We start from the raw sequence: 14,343 nt of genomic DNA on the forward strand, positions 1-14,343 counted from the left end.
GGAATTTAGATAAATTGAACACCGGGATGCACCCATCTTCCAGTAAACACATCTGAAACTATTCCTCTATTCAAGCTCTAAAATATTGTTGAAAAGTGAAAAATGTTTATGAAGCCAAACTGTACATTAGCTTGTTTTTGGTGTAAAATGCTTTAACCCTGGAACCCAACAACGGTATTTTTTTCTGGGATTTTCAAGTTAAATTGACCTTTTTTTGTGTGTTTGTTTTTTGTTTATTCTGGGTGGCAGCAATTAACAATGCTCAAAAGAATAAATAAAAAAACACTGGACAAATTTGGCCCGTGAGGTGCAAACCAGCCCCCAGTGGTTATTTTAGGAACTACAGCATTTGGTTGTTTGTAACTCAATTTAGAATCGGCATTGTTTGGTTTAAATAAAACAAACAGTATTGTTTAATGTAGATGGCTGGACATACTCCTCTATGTATGACAACAATTCTTTTTTTTTTTTAAGTTTAGCTGCTGGAATTGATCTTTTTTTTTTTGTCTTTTCATTCACGAACGATAAAACCATTTAGTCATCCTTAGGGGTGGGTGGGTGTAATCACGCAGTTCAGTTCATGGCTTTAACCATAAAAGTTATCTACTTAAAAGTCGCTTTATTGTATAGAAAGTTTTGCAGGTGTGAATTGGCCGGGTGCCAGCAACTCAGCTGCAGTTTTTGCATCTTTATCCTCAGTATTTTTCTCCAGTAAAATTGTTCACCTTGTGTCACTCTACCCTGCAGACCGACTCAACTGTTCAAATCTAATGTGTGCTCAAGAATGCACCCCTGTTTGCACTTGTGTCAATCACAGAGGGCCATAAGGGTGGGGAAAAGGACAAAATACCCGAGTCATGCTGAAGTCAAATCTCTGGACTTGGATGCTTCATTGGGCCACATGGTTCACGGTTTTGATGCGACGTCCACTTCCCACAGAAATGTATGGTGTCATAATCCAAAGCAAGAAGTGAGTTATTGCAAATGTGCCACCCATCACTAGTGAGCTGTCGTCAATGATTTAAACTCCAAATGTTTCCGCTCAGCTTGAACTCTTTAAGACAATTGTATTAATAAAACAGATTTAACCTCTTGACACCAACTGATGCAAATATGCATCAAACCACTTTGGCTCCAAATTTTCCTTAATTTAGCAAAAACGTACTCAAATTTATTTTTTCATGGCTGTAAAAACTTTTAGTACTACCCGTATTTTCCGGACTATAAGTCGCCCTTTTTTTCATAGTTTGGCAAGGGGTGCGACTTATACTCCGCAGCGACTTATATTAGAAACAAATGGAAATAAATACATTGTTAACCCTCCTGTTATGTTCATTTGTGAGGAACAGAGATGATGTTCCTGGGTCAATTTGATGTATGGGGTATGTTAAGTGTTAAGAGGATGTTAAGTGACTCAGAGAATCAGCAAACTTTTTCTTACAGTAAGATCTTGAAGGCTAACAACATAATATTCTATTTTCCAATGATTTCATAGATTCAGAAATGCAATAAAAATGACAACTGTTTCTACAAATACAGGATGAAAACAGAGTATTAGTTGGCCAATGATGCTTCATGAAAGGAATAAATAAATAAGTATGAGAAAGAATTACTGTGAAATTATGAGATAAACAGTCTGCTATGATTGTGTCATATGAGGTTGTGGAACTTATTAGTTCCACAACCTAATAAGTTCCAATTTATTTGACAGATTTTGTCAAATAAATTTCCCGTCAAAATGCGACTTATAGTCCAGTGCGACTTATCTGTGTTTTTTTCTACTTTATAATGCATTTTTGGGCTGGTGCGACTTATACTCCGCAGTCCGGAAAATACGGTATGTGTATTTGGGAAATCAGACCTAATTTGCTGTGAAAAGTCTTCTTTGCAGTTATTATCAAGTATAAGTGAGTTTGTTTCCATTTCTATCAGCCTATCTGTCAGCAGACCTCTAACAGAAGCCAGCTCTTATTCCCCCAAAAAAAATGATTTAAAAAAGGCAGCTTGGCTTTTATTGAGACATTTTTAGTAAATATTAACAACATGGATAAAGGCCGGTTTAGCTCATGCTGGTTTGCGGCGCCTTCCGTCCGTGAAACCAGGGTTCGACTCCGGGCTGCTCCCTGTTCCCTTCTCTACCTCTGTGCCGGTTCCAAGCCCGGCTTGAGAAGGTTGCGTCAGGAAGGGCATCCGGCGTAAAACATTGCCGAGTTTACCATGCGACTTGTTCGCTGTGGCAACCCCTGATGGGAGAAGCCGAAAGAGGAAGAAGATTAACAACATGGATAAAGGAGGTGCACTTTTAAACAAACCTGAATATGTTTTTCTCTGAAATAACTGTTGTCTTTACATAATGTTTGGAAATGTGTAAAAGAAACTGTCCATAAGACTTTTATAATCATGAATGAATTCTTGGTAATAAGCCTTCAAATACGATATGAAATTTTCTCAAGCAACAGGTCCGTCTTTTATGGACCCCAAACCCCCCTAAAGTGAGGGGTGGGGTGGGGCTTGTGCCTCTCAGAAATCAACTTGTTGGAATGTCAGACTTCCCGGTCCGGCTTTTCATCTCATCATTAGCATATTAGCTCCTTGGAGCCAATGAGGCGATACGAGAGCGCGGGAATCCAGGAGGTGGGCTGGCTGTGGCATGAGCCCTCCTCCTTGTTGGTGCACTTTTCTGCCGCCCCCCCTCCGTAATCCTGAAGGAAATCTCCGTCCTGTTCAGGTTCATTCAGGAACCCTTGCAGTGGTGGTTCTGCGTTGAGGGTCATGTAGACTTGGGTTGAGGTTGCTGGTCCTGAACGATGATGCTCCGGCCTCGGAGGCTGGCTGCTCCTTCATCCCGGCCTTTGGGGAAAGTGACGCCTGCCGGCAAACTCAGCTGAATATTAACGGATTGTGTCGAGGAGACCTGTTGCCTTTTTCTGCGCTCCTCCTTCATTCATATGTTTGGTGAGTTGGGCTGAACTCATAAACACATGAAACCCTCCACGTCGGTAGGATTTGTTTGGTCTCTTCAGTGAGCGATTGTGCGACAAATGAAGGTCTCTTGATTGTTTTTTGACCTTAATACTTTGTTGTTGTGAACATTTTTGCCCCATGATTCAGTCTGAGGTCCCCTTTCATTTAGGTTAAGCCACGATCAGCAAGGTTTAACATTTCTTTTAAACATTGTTAGAGTTCAGCTTTAAGGGGTTTGAGGATAAACAAAATTATTTGTGCACAAAGTTACCTGTTTTCTTTTAATTCTCTTGGATTTGAACGGGTTCCTCGGTTTTCTGCGCTCTGGATTTGATGAATCTGAACACATTTGGAGTGAAATAAGGCTCTGAAGCGATGGCCTCTCCCCCGCCCCCACTGCAGCCAAGTGTTTCCCCCTCCCGACATATCTGCGTCGGCCCAGCTGTAGCCCTGACGATAGGCCTAATAAAAGCAGCCTCATTTGCATCCCAATAGCCGGCGCCATGTGTGGTTGGCCGCTCCTGCCCCAGAAAAGGGCCTGCATGGAGGCAATGAAGACTGAGCTCAGTTCAGGCTTTGTCCTCTGAAACATACTTATGACATTAATCCATTATTTGTCCCATTTTACAGAGTTTAATCAGATCTCTGTCTCCGTCTGGGTAAATAATCGGATATGTGGATACCATTTTTTTTTTTACATGTTTTGCTCTTGGAGCTTCCACCTGAAGGAGTTTCTGTTGGGTTGTCATTAAAGGCACGTGATTGGTCAAATCTGTTGCTCAGAGTGCATGAATATAGCCACGCTTCAATGTTTTCACGGCTGCAGGAAAAAACATCATTTCAGCAGCGCTCAGCACATTACATTCTTTAAAAGTCCTTTTTTTTCTGTCAAAACCAGATTTGATTTCATCAGAAACACTGACTCCCACAGTGAAAAGATCCCACGCAGCAACATTTACAGTCAGCTGCAGGGAACAGCTTTGCGCCACAGTAATGTAAAGCTGTCCTGCGTCCCTCTCGGAGCTGTCTGGGAGGATTTCTGGGAGGCAGACGACAGCTTGGACAGAGCGCCGAGGTGACTAATCTGATTGTGAAAGATGTTCCCTAAATGCCAGTGGCCTCACGCTGGCCTCGTACCCCCCACCCCACCCCACCACGACCAAACAGGAAAGCAGAGCCAGCACGCCTGATGCTGCAAAGCTTTAGTTTTGCTGATTTTCTTTGAACCCTCTTTACCAGCAACTTTCCAAACTTTCCCGTGTTTCTGTCATTTGTGAATATTATTTCTGAACAGGAGGGGGAGCTCTAACACTGGAGTTTGGTCTCATCTTCTTTCTGCATCCCCACAGCGTCCACATGACAAATGCAACACTTTGACATGTAAAGTTTTTCCTGTCTGATGTCGCTGATCTCTTGGTGTGTGTTTGTGCTGCTCAGGAATTTGAAAATGGTGGATATTGTAGCTCTCAAAATGCCCTCAGAGAATGACGTTCACGTGGCGAGAAGCTTTCTCACCAAGATTTTGCGCAGTTCCATGAGGTACGCGTCCCACGCCGAATGCCGTCCTCTCCTCGCCCTCCCCTCCCGCTTAGCCTCCACCTGTAGACACCCAGCTCTCAGGTTCATGTCATTCCTCTGCCTCCATCAGCATGTCCGGCTCCGTCATCCTGTGGTTCACGTCAGTAGATGTTCTAGATGTGCAGCATGCAGTGTGTTGTCGTTCATGTTGTGTGTTCATCTCAATGGGAAAATAAAGTCACAAATATTTTTTTCTCTTCCATGCCGCCTCAGGAAGAACCGCTTTAAAGGGTACGTTTCCTCTGCTGTACTAAAAACTGTCACACGATCTGATTTGGGGGTGGGGTTGGGGGGACCAAAAGCTTACAAAATAAACTCCATTAAAGGCAAAGTTTTCTGTTTCTTCATCATTTTTAAAGTGGAGTGTGCAGCTTGGCACGTCTCCTGGTTCCTCAGGTTTCAGCCACAAGTGAACTGTGACTGCCATCACGACTGTTTGTCTCTGTGTGGTCCGGCGTGAACCCCACCTCCTTCCTAAACCTCAGAACCCCACAACGGGAGAGGAGCTGTTCAAAATAACACTCATCCACGTTTGTCTTCCTGTACCAGCTGTAGTTTCATCCCCATACATGGATGCGCACACACACACACACACACACACACCCACACACACACACACACACACACACACACACAGGTTTTCATCTGCTTCTGGGGTTTTTTGGATCTAGTCTGTGTTTTCTGCCCGTCTCTGCAGGAGGAACGAACCCGTAAGCAGGCCTCACTCCTGGCATTCAACCAAGTTTAATGAAAACCAATCGGAGTCCAGCAAGACGCAGTCTCCGCCCACAGCTGTCTGGCACTGCAAATATGATGCAAGGTAATTCTGGGGTCGGGAGGTTTCCGGACCTCCAGTCTGAATGTTTGGGCGAGAAGAACTTTTGCCCTTCATGTGAACACAAAATGTAAATTAAATCAAAGTTGACATTCCAGCTGGACTGTCCTTTGCCTTCAACCTAAAAGCAAGCTTTAGTTTGTGTTTGCTTGATTCTTCATTTTCCTCGTCCCGCAGCTCGTCCGATAATGATCTCTCTGGAGGCTGGGAGCAGACGAACCTGTGCAGAGCGTCCGACCAGTTCAGCTCTCTGGGGAGCATGGACAGTCTAGAGCATGTTTCTCAGTCTAACAACAGCATGGAGCACCTCGGAGGAGGAAAACGGGACTCGGCCTACAGCTCCTTCTCCACCAGCTCCAGCACGCCGGACTACACGCTGTCGAAAAGCAACGCCGCCTCCACCGAGAACATGCTTTACAAAGTGACTCAGTGGGATGCGGGAGGAAGGCGGGGCCAGGGAGCGGCTGCTGATGGAGTCAAACTTGAGGACAGGCTCCCGTACTTCCAGATGCCAGGGGTTGGTCCGGGTCACGACGGTCTGCCAACCGAGGACCCGGCCGGCTCCCGACATTCCACCTCGAGCAGAATCAGCTTTGGGCCGGTGTGGAACGTGCCTGAGAAAAAGAAGGCGGCGTCCACGTCTCCCCCGCCGCCTCCTCCGCCTGCACGCAGCAACAGCTTTGCAGCAGCTAAAGCTCACGAAAGGGGACTTGTCACAGCTCCCCCCGAAGGACTCGAGTCACACTGCAGGGCTCTGAAAAATCTGCGCAGCCACAGCATTTCCCTGAAGAACGATAGCAGAAACATTCTCACCTCCACCGATAAAAGCACCCACGCCGCGTTCAGCCCAAACAAGCCGTCTTCGCTCTCCGGCAGTGATGCTCACCATGGTCACGGGGCCAGCCAGCCCTTCCAGCAACCGCACCACAGTGACAAAAGCGCCTACTTCCCCCAGCCCTGGACCCCACCCGCCTCAAAGACGCAGAGTGTCGGCGGTTACCACAGCAGCCTGCAGGACCTGCCCACACACAGCTCCGCACAGCATCTAAGCCAGAACCAGAGATGGAGCCTGAGCAGCAACCTTTCCTCTGCAGCCACCGACCACGAGAGCGGAGGGCCGAGCCGCTACTACTGCATCACCACAAGCCACGGCACACATCCTAACCACCCGTCTCTGTCTGGAATACCGGAAGTCAGAGGAAGCGCCGCAGGTCTGCCACAGGAGCGGCGCTCCACCAGCCCGCAGGCAGCCCCCAAAGCCAGGCATCATCTGCCCCAACACTCCCCACGCTCTGAAGACAATGCTGCGCACGGAAAGCATCAGGTAACCGCTGCACCAGAACCCTCTGGACGGAAAATGAGCTGGGGGGATGGGGGGGTCCAAAGAGGGCCAAACACACAGACTGCAGAGCCGCAATATGCCCCTGAGCAGAGGAGGTCTCTCCCTCCTCAGCTCAGAGAAACGTCCCAGGAGGTCAGACAGCCCATCCCCGCCACCAACAAGATCTCCCCTCAGACGACCCCGATGCTTCACTCACTTTCCGTGTGCGCCACGGCCCGCCAGGACCACGCCGTGGGTGGCAGCTCTGAGGAGGCCCTTGAGACCCAGCAGATGGCGCGCAGCAACCGCTTCGCCACCACTTTGAGAAACGAAATACAGACAAGGAGGGCGAGGATGCAGAAGAGCCGGAGTGCGGCTGCCCTGCCGGATGCTGAACCGAAGGCCGAGCCTGAACCGCGGGCGGATCCAGAAGAGTGGAGGTCTGCGCAAAGCTCTACCTCTGCAGAGGGGTCCTTCTCTAACACATACAAGGATCATCTCAAGGAAGTACAAGAAAAGGTCCTTAAAGCCACCTCCTTCAGGAGGAGAGACCTGGAGCCTGTTTTACTGGAGCTCTCTAAAGAAGCCAACCATCCCTCCTCAGTGCATAAGAATGTCGACCCCGTTCTGAACCAGCAAGGAACCGGTAATTCTGGACTTTCCAGTGGTCAGGTCTCACGCATTGGAGGCCGGAAACGTTTCACTGCAGAAAAGAAGGTCCGATGTTTCTCTGAACCAGACAAAATCCATGAAGTTGGTGTTGACCAAGACCCCTCAGGAAACACAAGCTCTCCAGGGAACCAACAGGAGCTGACAAGCGCAGAACCCTTCTGCAAGCAGGTGCCCGTTCAAAGCCACGACAAGATCCGGGGCAGGAATGTTGCCCCTCACAGTGCAGCGGAGGACACTCTGAGAGGTGGAGCGCGCTCTGAAACGGCTGAAGGAGCTCCTCACCACGCACCGTCCGCCTACGACAATCAGAGACTGGGCACGTTTGCGGAGTACGAGGCCAGGTGGAGCAAACAGAGGAAAGCTCCAGAAAAGAAACCTTCTGGACGGTACCACTCAGCCGATAACATCGTAGATTCGACACCTGAGGACAGCGACAAGACATGCTTCCATGAGAGATCCCGATCGTCTCCTTCAGCACACATCTACGGTCAGGTGAGGCCCAAACTTTGTCTAACTTTTATCAACAAAGAAAACCAAAAAGCACTTTTTTTTTTGTTGGTAACTTTTGCCACTGCCTGTGGCTCCTCCTTTCATTAAGGAGTGCAATTAGAGTAACAAAGGGAATTGCCAAGACAAATATTAATCTAAATGTGTACATAAGGACACACCCTCAGCTTAACAAAGAGGGCAGCATCTTTTCAGCAGAGAGAAGAAACCAGGAAGCTGCCACCTGAGTCGGGCGGTGGAGACTCAGAGGCACTTTAGCTCCGGTCTCCGGCTGGAACCTTTTCACTTAAGTGCTTCTGTGTTTGCTCAACCTTGTTTTGCAGAAGATTCCAGTTCCTGCAGGACAGTCGGACGCAAGATATTATCAGACGGAAGGCGGAGCGGCCGAGGCGCTTCCTGCTGAGTCGGGGTGAGTGTTTCTGTGATGGGACAGACTGGAATAATAACAGGGACACGTCTTCCATTCAATACAAACGTCTTGTTTTTCTCTCTATTGAGTTTTTGTAATTTGATGAGAGGGCAGAAAGCAGTTATTAAATACAGTTTTTGGTCTTAATTGGTGCTCTCGCACCAACATCCTGGTCATGGACTCATTATGAGCTCTGGATGTGCTGTCAGGCGGCTCCTGCTCTGTAAGCGGAGCCTGCTGTGAGCCGGCGGAGGAACGCCGGGCACAGCGGCAGCTTCGTGTGGCCTGTTGCCGTGGGCGATGCCTCTGAACATGCGCTGCTCTGGGGAAGTGTTTCTCTCTTGGAATTCTGTGCACTCCCCCTCCCCGAGGTCATGAGGGCATCCTGTAGGCAGACAGTCTCCCCAATCAAATGTTTGTGTTTCTCACAGTTCCTCTCACATCTCTCCCTGACATTTGTATAAAATGTCTGAGGATGACCCTAAAATCTTACGCAGACATTCACGTCATCAGAGTTTAAACCGAAGTTTCTGTAGCTTCTGTTTTGCTTTTTTGTTTTGGGCACATTCCTCAAAAGGTAGGGGTGAGGCTTCACCTTCCTAAACATGCTGATGACTTCCCACATATACAGTAACAAGGCCCACAGTGTCTCCAAGAGCTGGGCTGATTTTGTCTTTGTGTGTGGAAAATGCCTGAAAGCATTCGTGAAACACTCGGCAGATCGCTCTAAGCCTAAATGACTGTTTGGGAGACGTTTGTTTTGGGTGTTTAAACGATCCGTCTTCAGGTGTGGGCTCCAACAGGTAAAAGAGGACTTCCCTGCCTCTGGAGCCCGCAAATCAAGAGAGCCAAAGGGTTTCAATGAAAGGATCTGATTCAAACATCCCTAGCAGCGAGTTGATAAAACCCCTCACCTCTTTGTAACATTTTAGAGAAGAATGAAGTTGTAGTTTGACGGATTTCTGAAGGTTTTTTAGAATCAGAATCAGAAGCTTTTTTTGTCACATGTGCAGCTTTTACACTGACACACGAAATCACATCCCAGTCCAACCCGAACAAGATCAGACAGCAGAAACTTTGTTGGCGACTAAAAAAAGTCCATACATTTAAACCATTTAAACACAAAAGCACATATTCACACGACAACACGGTACATGAGGTTCAGTGGGGGGGGGGGGTACACTCGGGACGCAGCTGATTTTAAGCAGATTTACTTTCTATTTTTTGCTCTTGAAAATGTTTACAATCTCATACTTACAGCCTAAATAATTGAAGCATAAATGGAGTCTCGCTGAAGCGTCAAAGCAGTCACGTCTGCTTCCTTTTCTGCATAGAACCACTGTGGGGTCGCTCTAATCAGAAGGTCAAAGGTCTTTCCATTCACATCCCGTGTTAAAGACCGTAGACACACATGGATCAAACCTCAAACATCTGACCTCTAATAGCTGCTAAACTCTGGCAACGTTTGAGATTTTTTTTGTTTCTTTCACTTCCAAAATGTACATGTTCAAAAAACAACAAAATGCTTTTATTATAAACATATTAAAAGCTAAACAATATAACTAATTAAAGGAAGTACAAAAACAATCGTTTTCTCTCATGATTTGCATGAATAAATGATCAGAAACTTTCAAATTAACTCCACATTGACAACATTTGTAAAATAAAAAAACAATCAAACGTGCACACGCCACGGCCAAACACATTTTGACGTCAAAGTGAGGCGTTGTCCATGGATTGGTAGATGATGGGTGGATCTTCAGTCTTACTGGGCGTGCTCCAACAGCTGTCAGGCTGGTCTGCTCATTTTTAAAGTGGGCAGGTTTAGGTGATGTCATATGCAGCCAGGAAGAGGTCGACCACGAGGCTGAAATTCAGATCCGCCCATTTCAGCCCCATGAGTCACGTCGGCCTCTTTCGCAGTCGCTGGTCTGGACTCTGACAGGAAGAGCCCAGGGCTGCCTGAAGCTCCGGGTTCGAATCCCGGTCGTCTTGTCGTGGCGTACGCCTGAAGCATTGCCGTTGATGGAAAAACCTGCTCCTTCAGAGCTTCCATGAAGCCAAATGACCTAATTATCTGTCGCTGAAACAGTTGGATCAGTGTGGTACTTTTCCAGCTCTGTTAGACTTATTTGACTTCCAGTAACACACAACTCACTCTCCATTCAACAGCTGATGTGTGTGCGTGTGAGCGTGGTGTGTGTCTTTGTGTGGCGTTTGTGGGTGCATGAGAGTAGGCATGCGTATGTTTGTGTCAGGGTGTTGGTTTATGTATGTGTATGTACGTATGTGCTTAGTTTTGTGTGTCCGGGGACGTGTGTGTTTATATATGTGTGAATGTGTGTGTTTTTATACCCTTGTGGGATCCATAATCTCAAATTTCACCCACCTTGAGTGTGTGTGTGTGAGAATGTTGGTGTGGGTGTGTATGCTTGTGTTCAGGTGAGTGTGCGTGGACGTTGGTGTGTGAGTGTGTGTTTATGCTCGTGTTTAGGTGTGTGTGCATGTTTAGGTGTGTGTGTGTATGCTTGTGTTTAGGTGTGTGCTTGGGTTTAAGTGTGTGTACATGTTTAGGTGTGTGTGCGTGCGTGTATGTTGGTGTGTGTGCGTGTGTGTATGTTTGTGTTTAGGTGTGTGCTTGTGTTTGGGTGTGTGTGTGCGTGTATGTTGGTGTGTGTGTGCGTGTGTGTATGTTTGTGTTTAGGTGTGTGCTTGTGTTTGGGTGTGTGTGTGCGTGTATGTTGGTGTGTGAGTGTGTGTGTGTGTATGTTTGTGTTTAGGTGTGTGCTTGTGTTTGGGTGTGTGTGCCTGTATGTTGGTGTGTGAGTGTGTGTGTATGTTTGTGGTTAGATGTGTGCTTGTGTTTAGGTGTGTGTGTGCGTGTATGCTGGTGTGTGAGTGTGTGTGTATGTTTGTGTTTAGGTGTGTGCTTGTGTTTGGGTGTGTGTGTGCGTGTATGTTGGTGAGTGAGTGTGTGTGTATGTTTGTGTTTAGGTGTGTGCTTGTGTTTGGGTGTGTGTGCGTGTATGTTGGTGAGTGAGTGTGTGTGTATGTTTGTGTTTAGGTGTGTGCTTGTGTTTGGGTGTGTGTGCCTGTATGTTGGTGTGTGAGTGTGTGTGTATGTTTGTGGTTAGATGTGTGCTTGTGTTTAGGTGTGTGTGTGCGTGTATGCTGGTGTGTGAGTGTGTGTGTATGTTTGTGTTTAGGTGTGTGCTTGTGTTTGGGTGTGTGTGTGCGTGTATGTTGGTGAGTGAGTGTGTGTGTGTATGTTTGTGTTTAGGTGTGTGCTTGTGTTTGGGTGTGTGTGTGCGTGTATGTTGGTGAGTGAGTGTGTGTGTGTATGTTTGTGTTTAGGTGTGTGCTTGTGTTTGGGTGTGTGTGTGCGTGTATGTTGGTGAGTGAGTGTGTGTGTATGTTTGTGTTTAGGTGTGTGCTTGTGTTTGGGTGTGTGTGCCTGTATGTTGGTGTGTGAGTGTGTGTGTATGTTTGTGGTTAGATGTGTGCTTGTGTTTAGGTGTGTGTGTGCGTGTATGCTGGTGTGTGAGTGTGTGTGTATGTTTGTGTTTAGGTGTGTGCTTGTGTTTGGGTGTGTGCGTGCGTGTATGTTGGTGAGTGAGTGTGTGTGTATGTTTGTGTTTAGGTGTGTGCTTGTGTTTGGGTGTGTGTGCCTGTATGTTGGTGTGTGAGTGTGTGTGTATGTTTGTGGTTAGATGTGTGCTTGTGTTTGGGTGTGTGTGCCTGTATGTTGGTGTGTGAGTGTGTGTGTATGTTTGTGGTTAGATGTGTGATTGTGTTTAAGTGTGTGTGCATGTTTAGGTGTGTCAGGTGTGTGCGTGTGGGGCATTCGAGCGTTTGCTTGTTTGTGTGTGTGTGTGTGTTGACTCTGCAAAGCGCATTAGTGCAGTGTGTGTCGTGCGTTGAGCATCATGGATCCTCCGCTGAGGAGCCGCTTGGCGGCTGGAGGTGTGAGTGTCGCTGCGTCTGCATCTCTTCGGCTGCAGCAGCGTTAAGCGAAGCTGCGTGACCTCTAAGTGAGTTAGGATCAGAGGATTCATGGACGCCCTCACAGGCTCCGCCTCCAGCAGCTCCTCATGACTCCTCTCCTCCAGACCTCCTCGTCTAACTTTGCAGTGAAAGAGTTCAGGCGGCTTCCCCCTCCCTTCAGACGGCCAGCCGAGCGCTGAGCAGGAGGGAGAGCCGCGGCAGACGTGGGTCTCGCCGAAGTGGCATAATCACAGTGGCTGCTGGGAAATGAAGGAGCCGCTGTGCTGCAGCGTGTTATTGGAGGAGCTGCAGATGATAGCCCCCGCTGCCCGGCCGTGTCATTAAAAGATTCTGTTGTCTTCCTCAGGTTTTCAGGTGACGGCGAAGAAAACCCAGCCGAGTTCAAAAACGACTCGCCGCCACTGGCCCCGCCCATGACAGGAGCCAATCTGGACAGCAGACAGGGAGCTGCTCCTGCCGCCCTCAGCCACAGACCCACGTCTTTCTCCCACAGCGCCGCCGAGTCCGGCCCCTCCCAGTCTGATGAGCGCAGCCACACAGCCGGGAGGAAGCCCTCTGCGCCGGAGACGCTCCCCCCTGCTGCAAGCCCAGAGCCGGCCTCCTGCGAGTCCCTCACAGGTTCTCTGAGTGAGGTCTCCTTCTGCCGATCTCCCACCGCCCAGCCCAGCTCCTCCCTCCACCCCACCCACGCTGTAAGGGGAGATTCTGAGCAGGGCAGAGGACTCGTGGACAAAGGACAAGGGGCAGTACATCATCCATCAAAACCCAGTCCCCCGCCCGCCTCCTCTCCTCCGGCTTCCTCCTACAGATCTTCGGGGCTGTCCGGCATGGAGAGGCGGCGCACTCCTTCTCCACAGTTCTCCCCGCAGAGACTCAGTGACAAGCCTCCCGTCCCGTTTCCCCAGGAGGACTCAGACAGGTAAAGCCTTTGTGTCTTCAGAGATTTGTTTGGGGTTTTTCTTGCTTCGTATTTGTGTCACATGGACAGAGGAGCTTATTGAGTCAGCGGCTCGGTGGAATCAACATGTGAGCGTTATCAAGCCTCTGTAATTTAGAGATCTTCTGCATTTCTAAACCACCAGCACCTCAGAGTTCTTCCAAATGTTTAAAAATGTGACTCAGAAAGGCCCGGCTCCTTTTTTTTCTCCACTGAAAAGGAATGGATATCATCTGTGAACTCTAGACGCTTCAGGAGGATTGTTACAGCTGGTCCAAACCAAAGGGTGGGAGGAGTCCAGATGGCTCTGATATTCCAGAAGACCGGGCATGGAAAAACTCTCCGCTGCCACCATGGAATGAAAAGGGAATTCTGCCTGGAAGGATCTATTCTGAACTGGATTTTCTGTGTTTTCTGCCGTTTCAGGTCGGTCCCCGTGATCCAGAACCAGAGCTCCGCGGCCAGACGAGTTCCCATCAGGATCGTCCACTCGGAGGGAACCGCGGAGAAGGAGCACTCCCCGTTTTTGCAGCAGAGTGAGCTCGTGCACGTCGAAGCTGGGGGGCCCGGCGCGGGCAGAGTTGGCAGCTTCGGAGCTCTGGCGGAGGACTCGGACTTCTGCGCTTTTAGCCGGCACTGCAATAAAACCCCGGAGACCCAGGTTCAGCAGAGACCCGAGACAGACGGATACATGACGACCATCGGAGATGACGTCCAGCTGCCGCCGCCGCCACCGATGGTCGCATACATGATGACCATCGGAGATGACGTTCAGCTGCCGCTGCCGCCGCCGCCGCCACCCGCAGATGAGCCAGTCGGAACCACAGCAGGAATCCAGGAGGAGCAGAAGAGAGAGGAGCTGGCCCGGGACATCATGGGGAAGGACAAATCCCTTGCTGAAATTCTGGATCAGAGCAAGATGAGGACTACCATGGACCTGATGGAGGGGCTCTTTCCCGAAGGCGAGCAGCTGGTGGAAGAAGCTCACATGCGCAGGAAGGTGCACAGCAAGCAGACAAACCCTCGACCCGCCGAGGAGAGGTAAGGTTTCCCCTCGAGGTCTGACGTGCGTCTACGCATACTTTCAGCTGAAGGACGCGCTCCAACTCTCATTT

General features: G+C 48.7%; 1 protein-coding gene across 11 annotated transcripts in view; it reads left to right on the forward strand.

Moving 5' to 3' along the window:
- Positions 1–14,343, forward strand: part of shroom2a (shroom family member 2a) — a 31,900-nt gene that overhangs the window by 15,869 nt on the left and 1,688 nt on the right. For 2 of the 11 annotated variants that reach the window (XM_020702677.3, XM_078946300.1), the window contains 7 exons: positions 4,402–4,503; positions 4,756–4,773; positions 5,240–5,362; positions 5,555–7,862; positions 8,201–8,286; positions 12,638–13,210; positions 13,655–14,269. In XM_020702677.3, the coding sequence (XP_020558336.1) occupies positions 4,402–4,503; positions 4,756–4,773; positions 5,240–5,362; positions 5,555–7,862; positions 8,201–8,286; positions 12,638–13,210; positions 13,655–14,269 (3,825 nt within the window). Of the gene's footprint in view, positions 1–2,698; positions 2,956–3,630; positions 4,040–4,401; positions 4,504–4,755; positions 4,774–5,239; positions 5,363–5,554; positions 7,863–8,200; positions 8,287–12,637; positions 13,211–13,654; positions 14,270–14,343 lie in introns of those variants that run through there. The other 9 variants (XM_020702682.3, XM_078946302.1, XM_020702681.3 and 6 more) reach the window with 9 other exon arrangements.

The sequence above is a fragment of the Oryzias latipes genome, chromosome 4, assembly GCF_053564925.1.
Source record: "Oryzias latipes strain Hd-rR chromosome 4, Olatipes_Hd-rR_3.1".
Taxonomy (NCBI): domain Eukaryota; kingdom Metazoa; phylum Chordata; class Actinopteri; order Beloniformes; family Adrianichthyidae; genus Oryzias; species Oryzias latipes.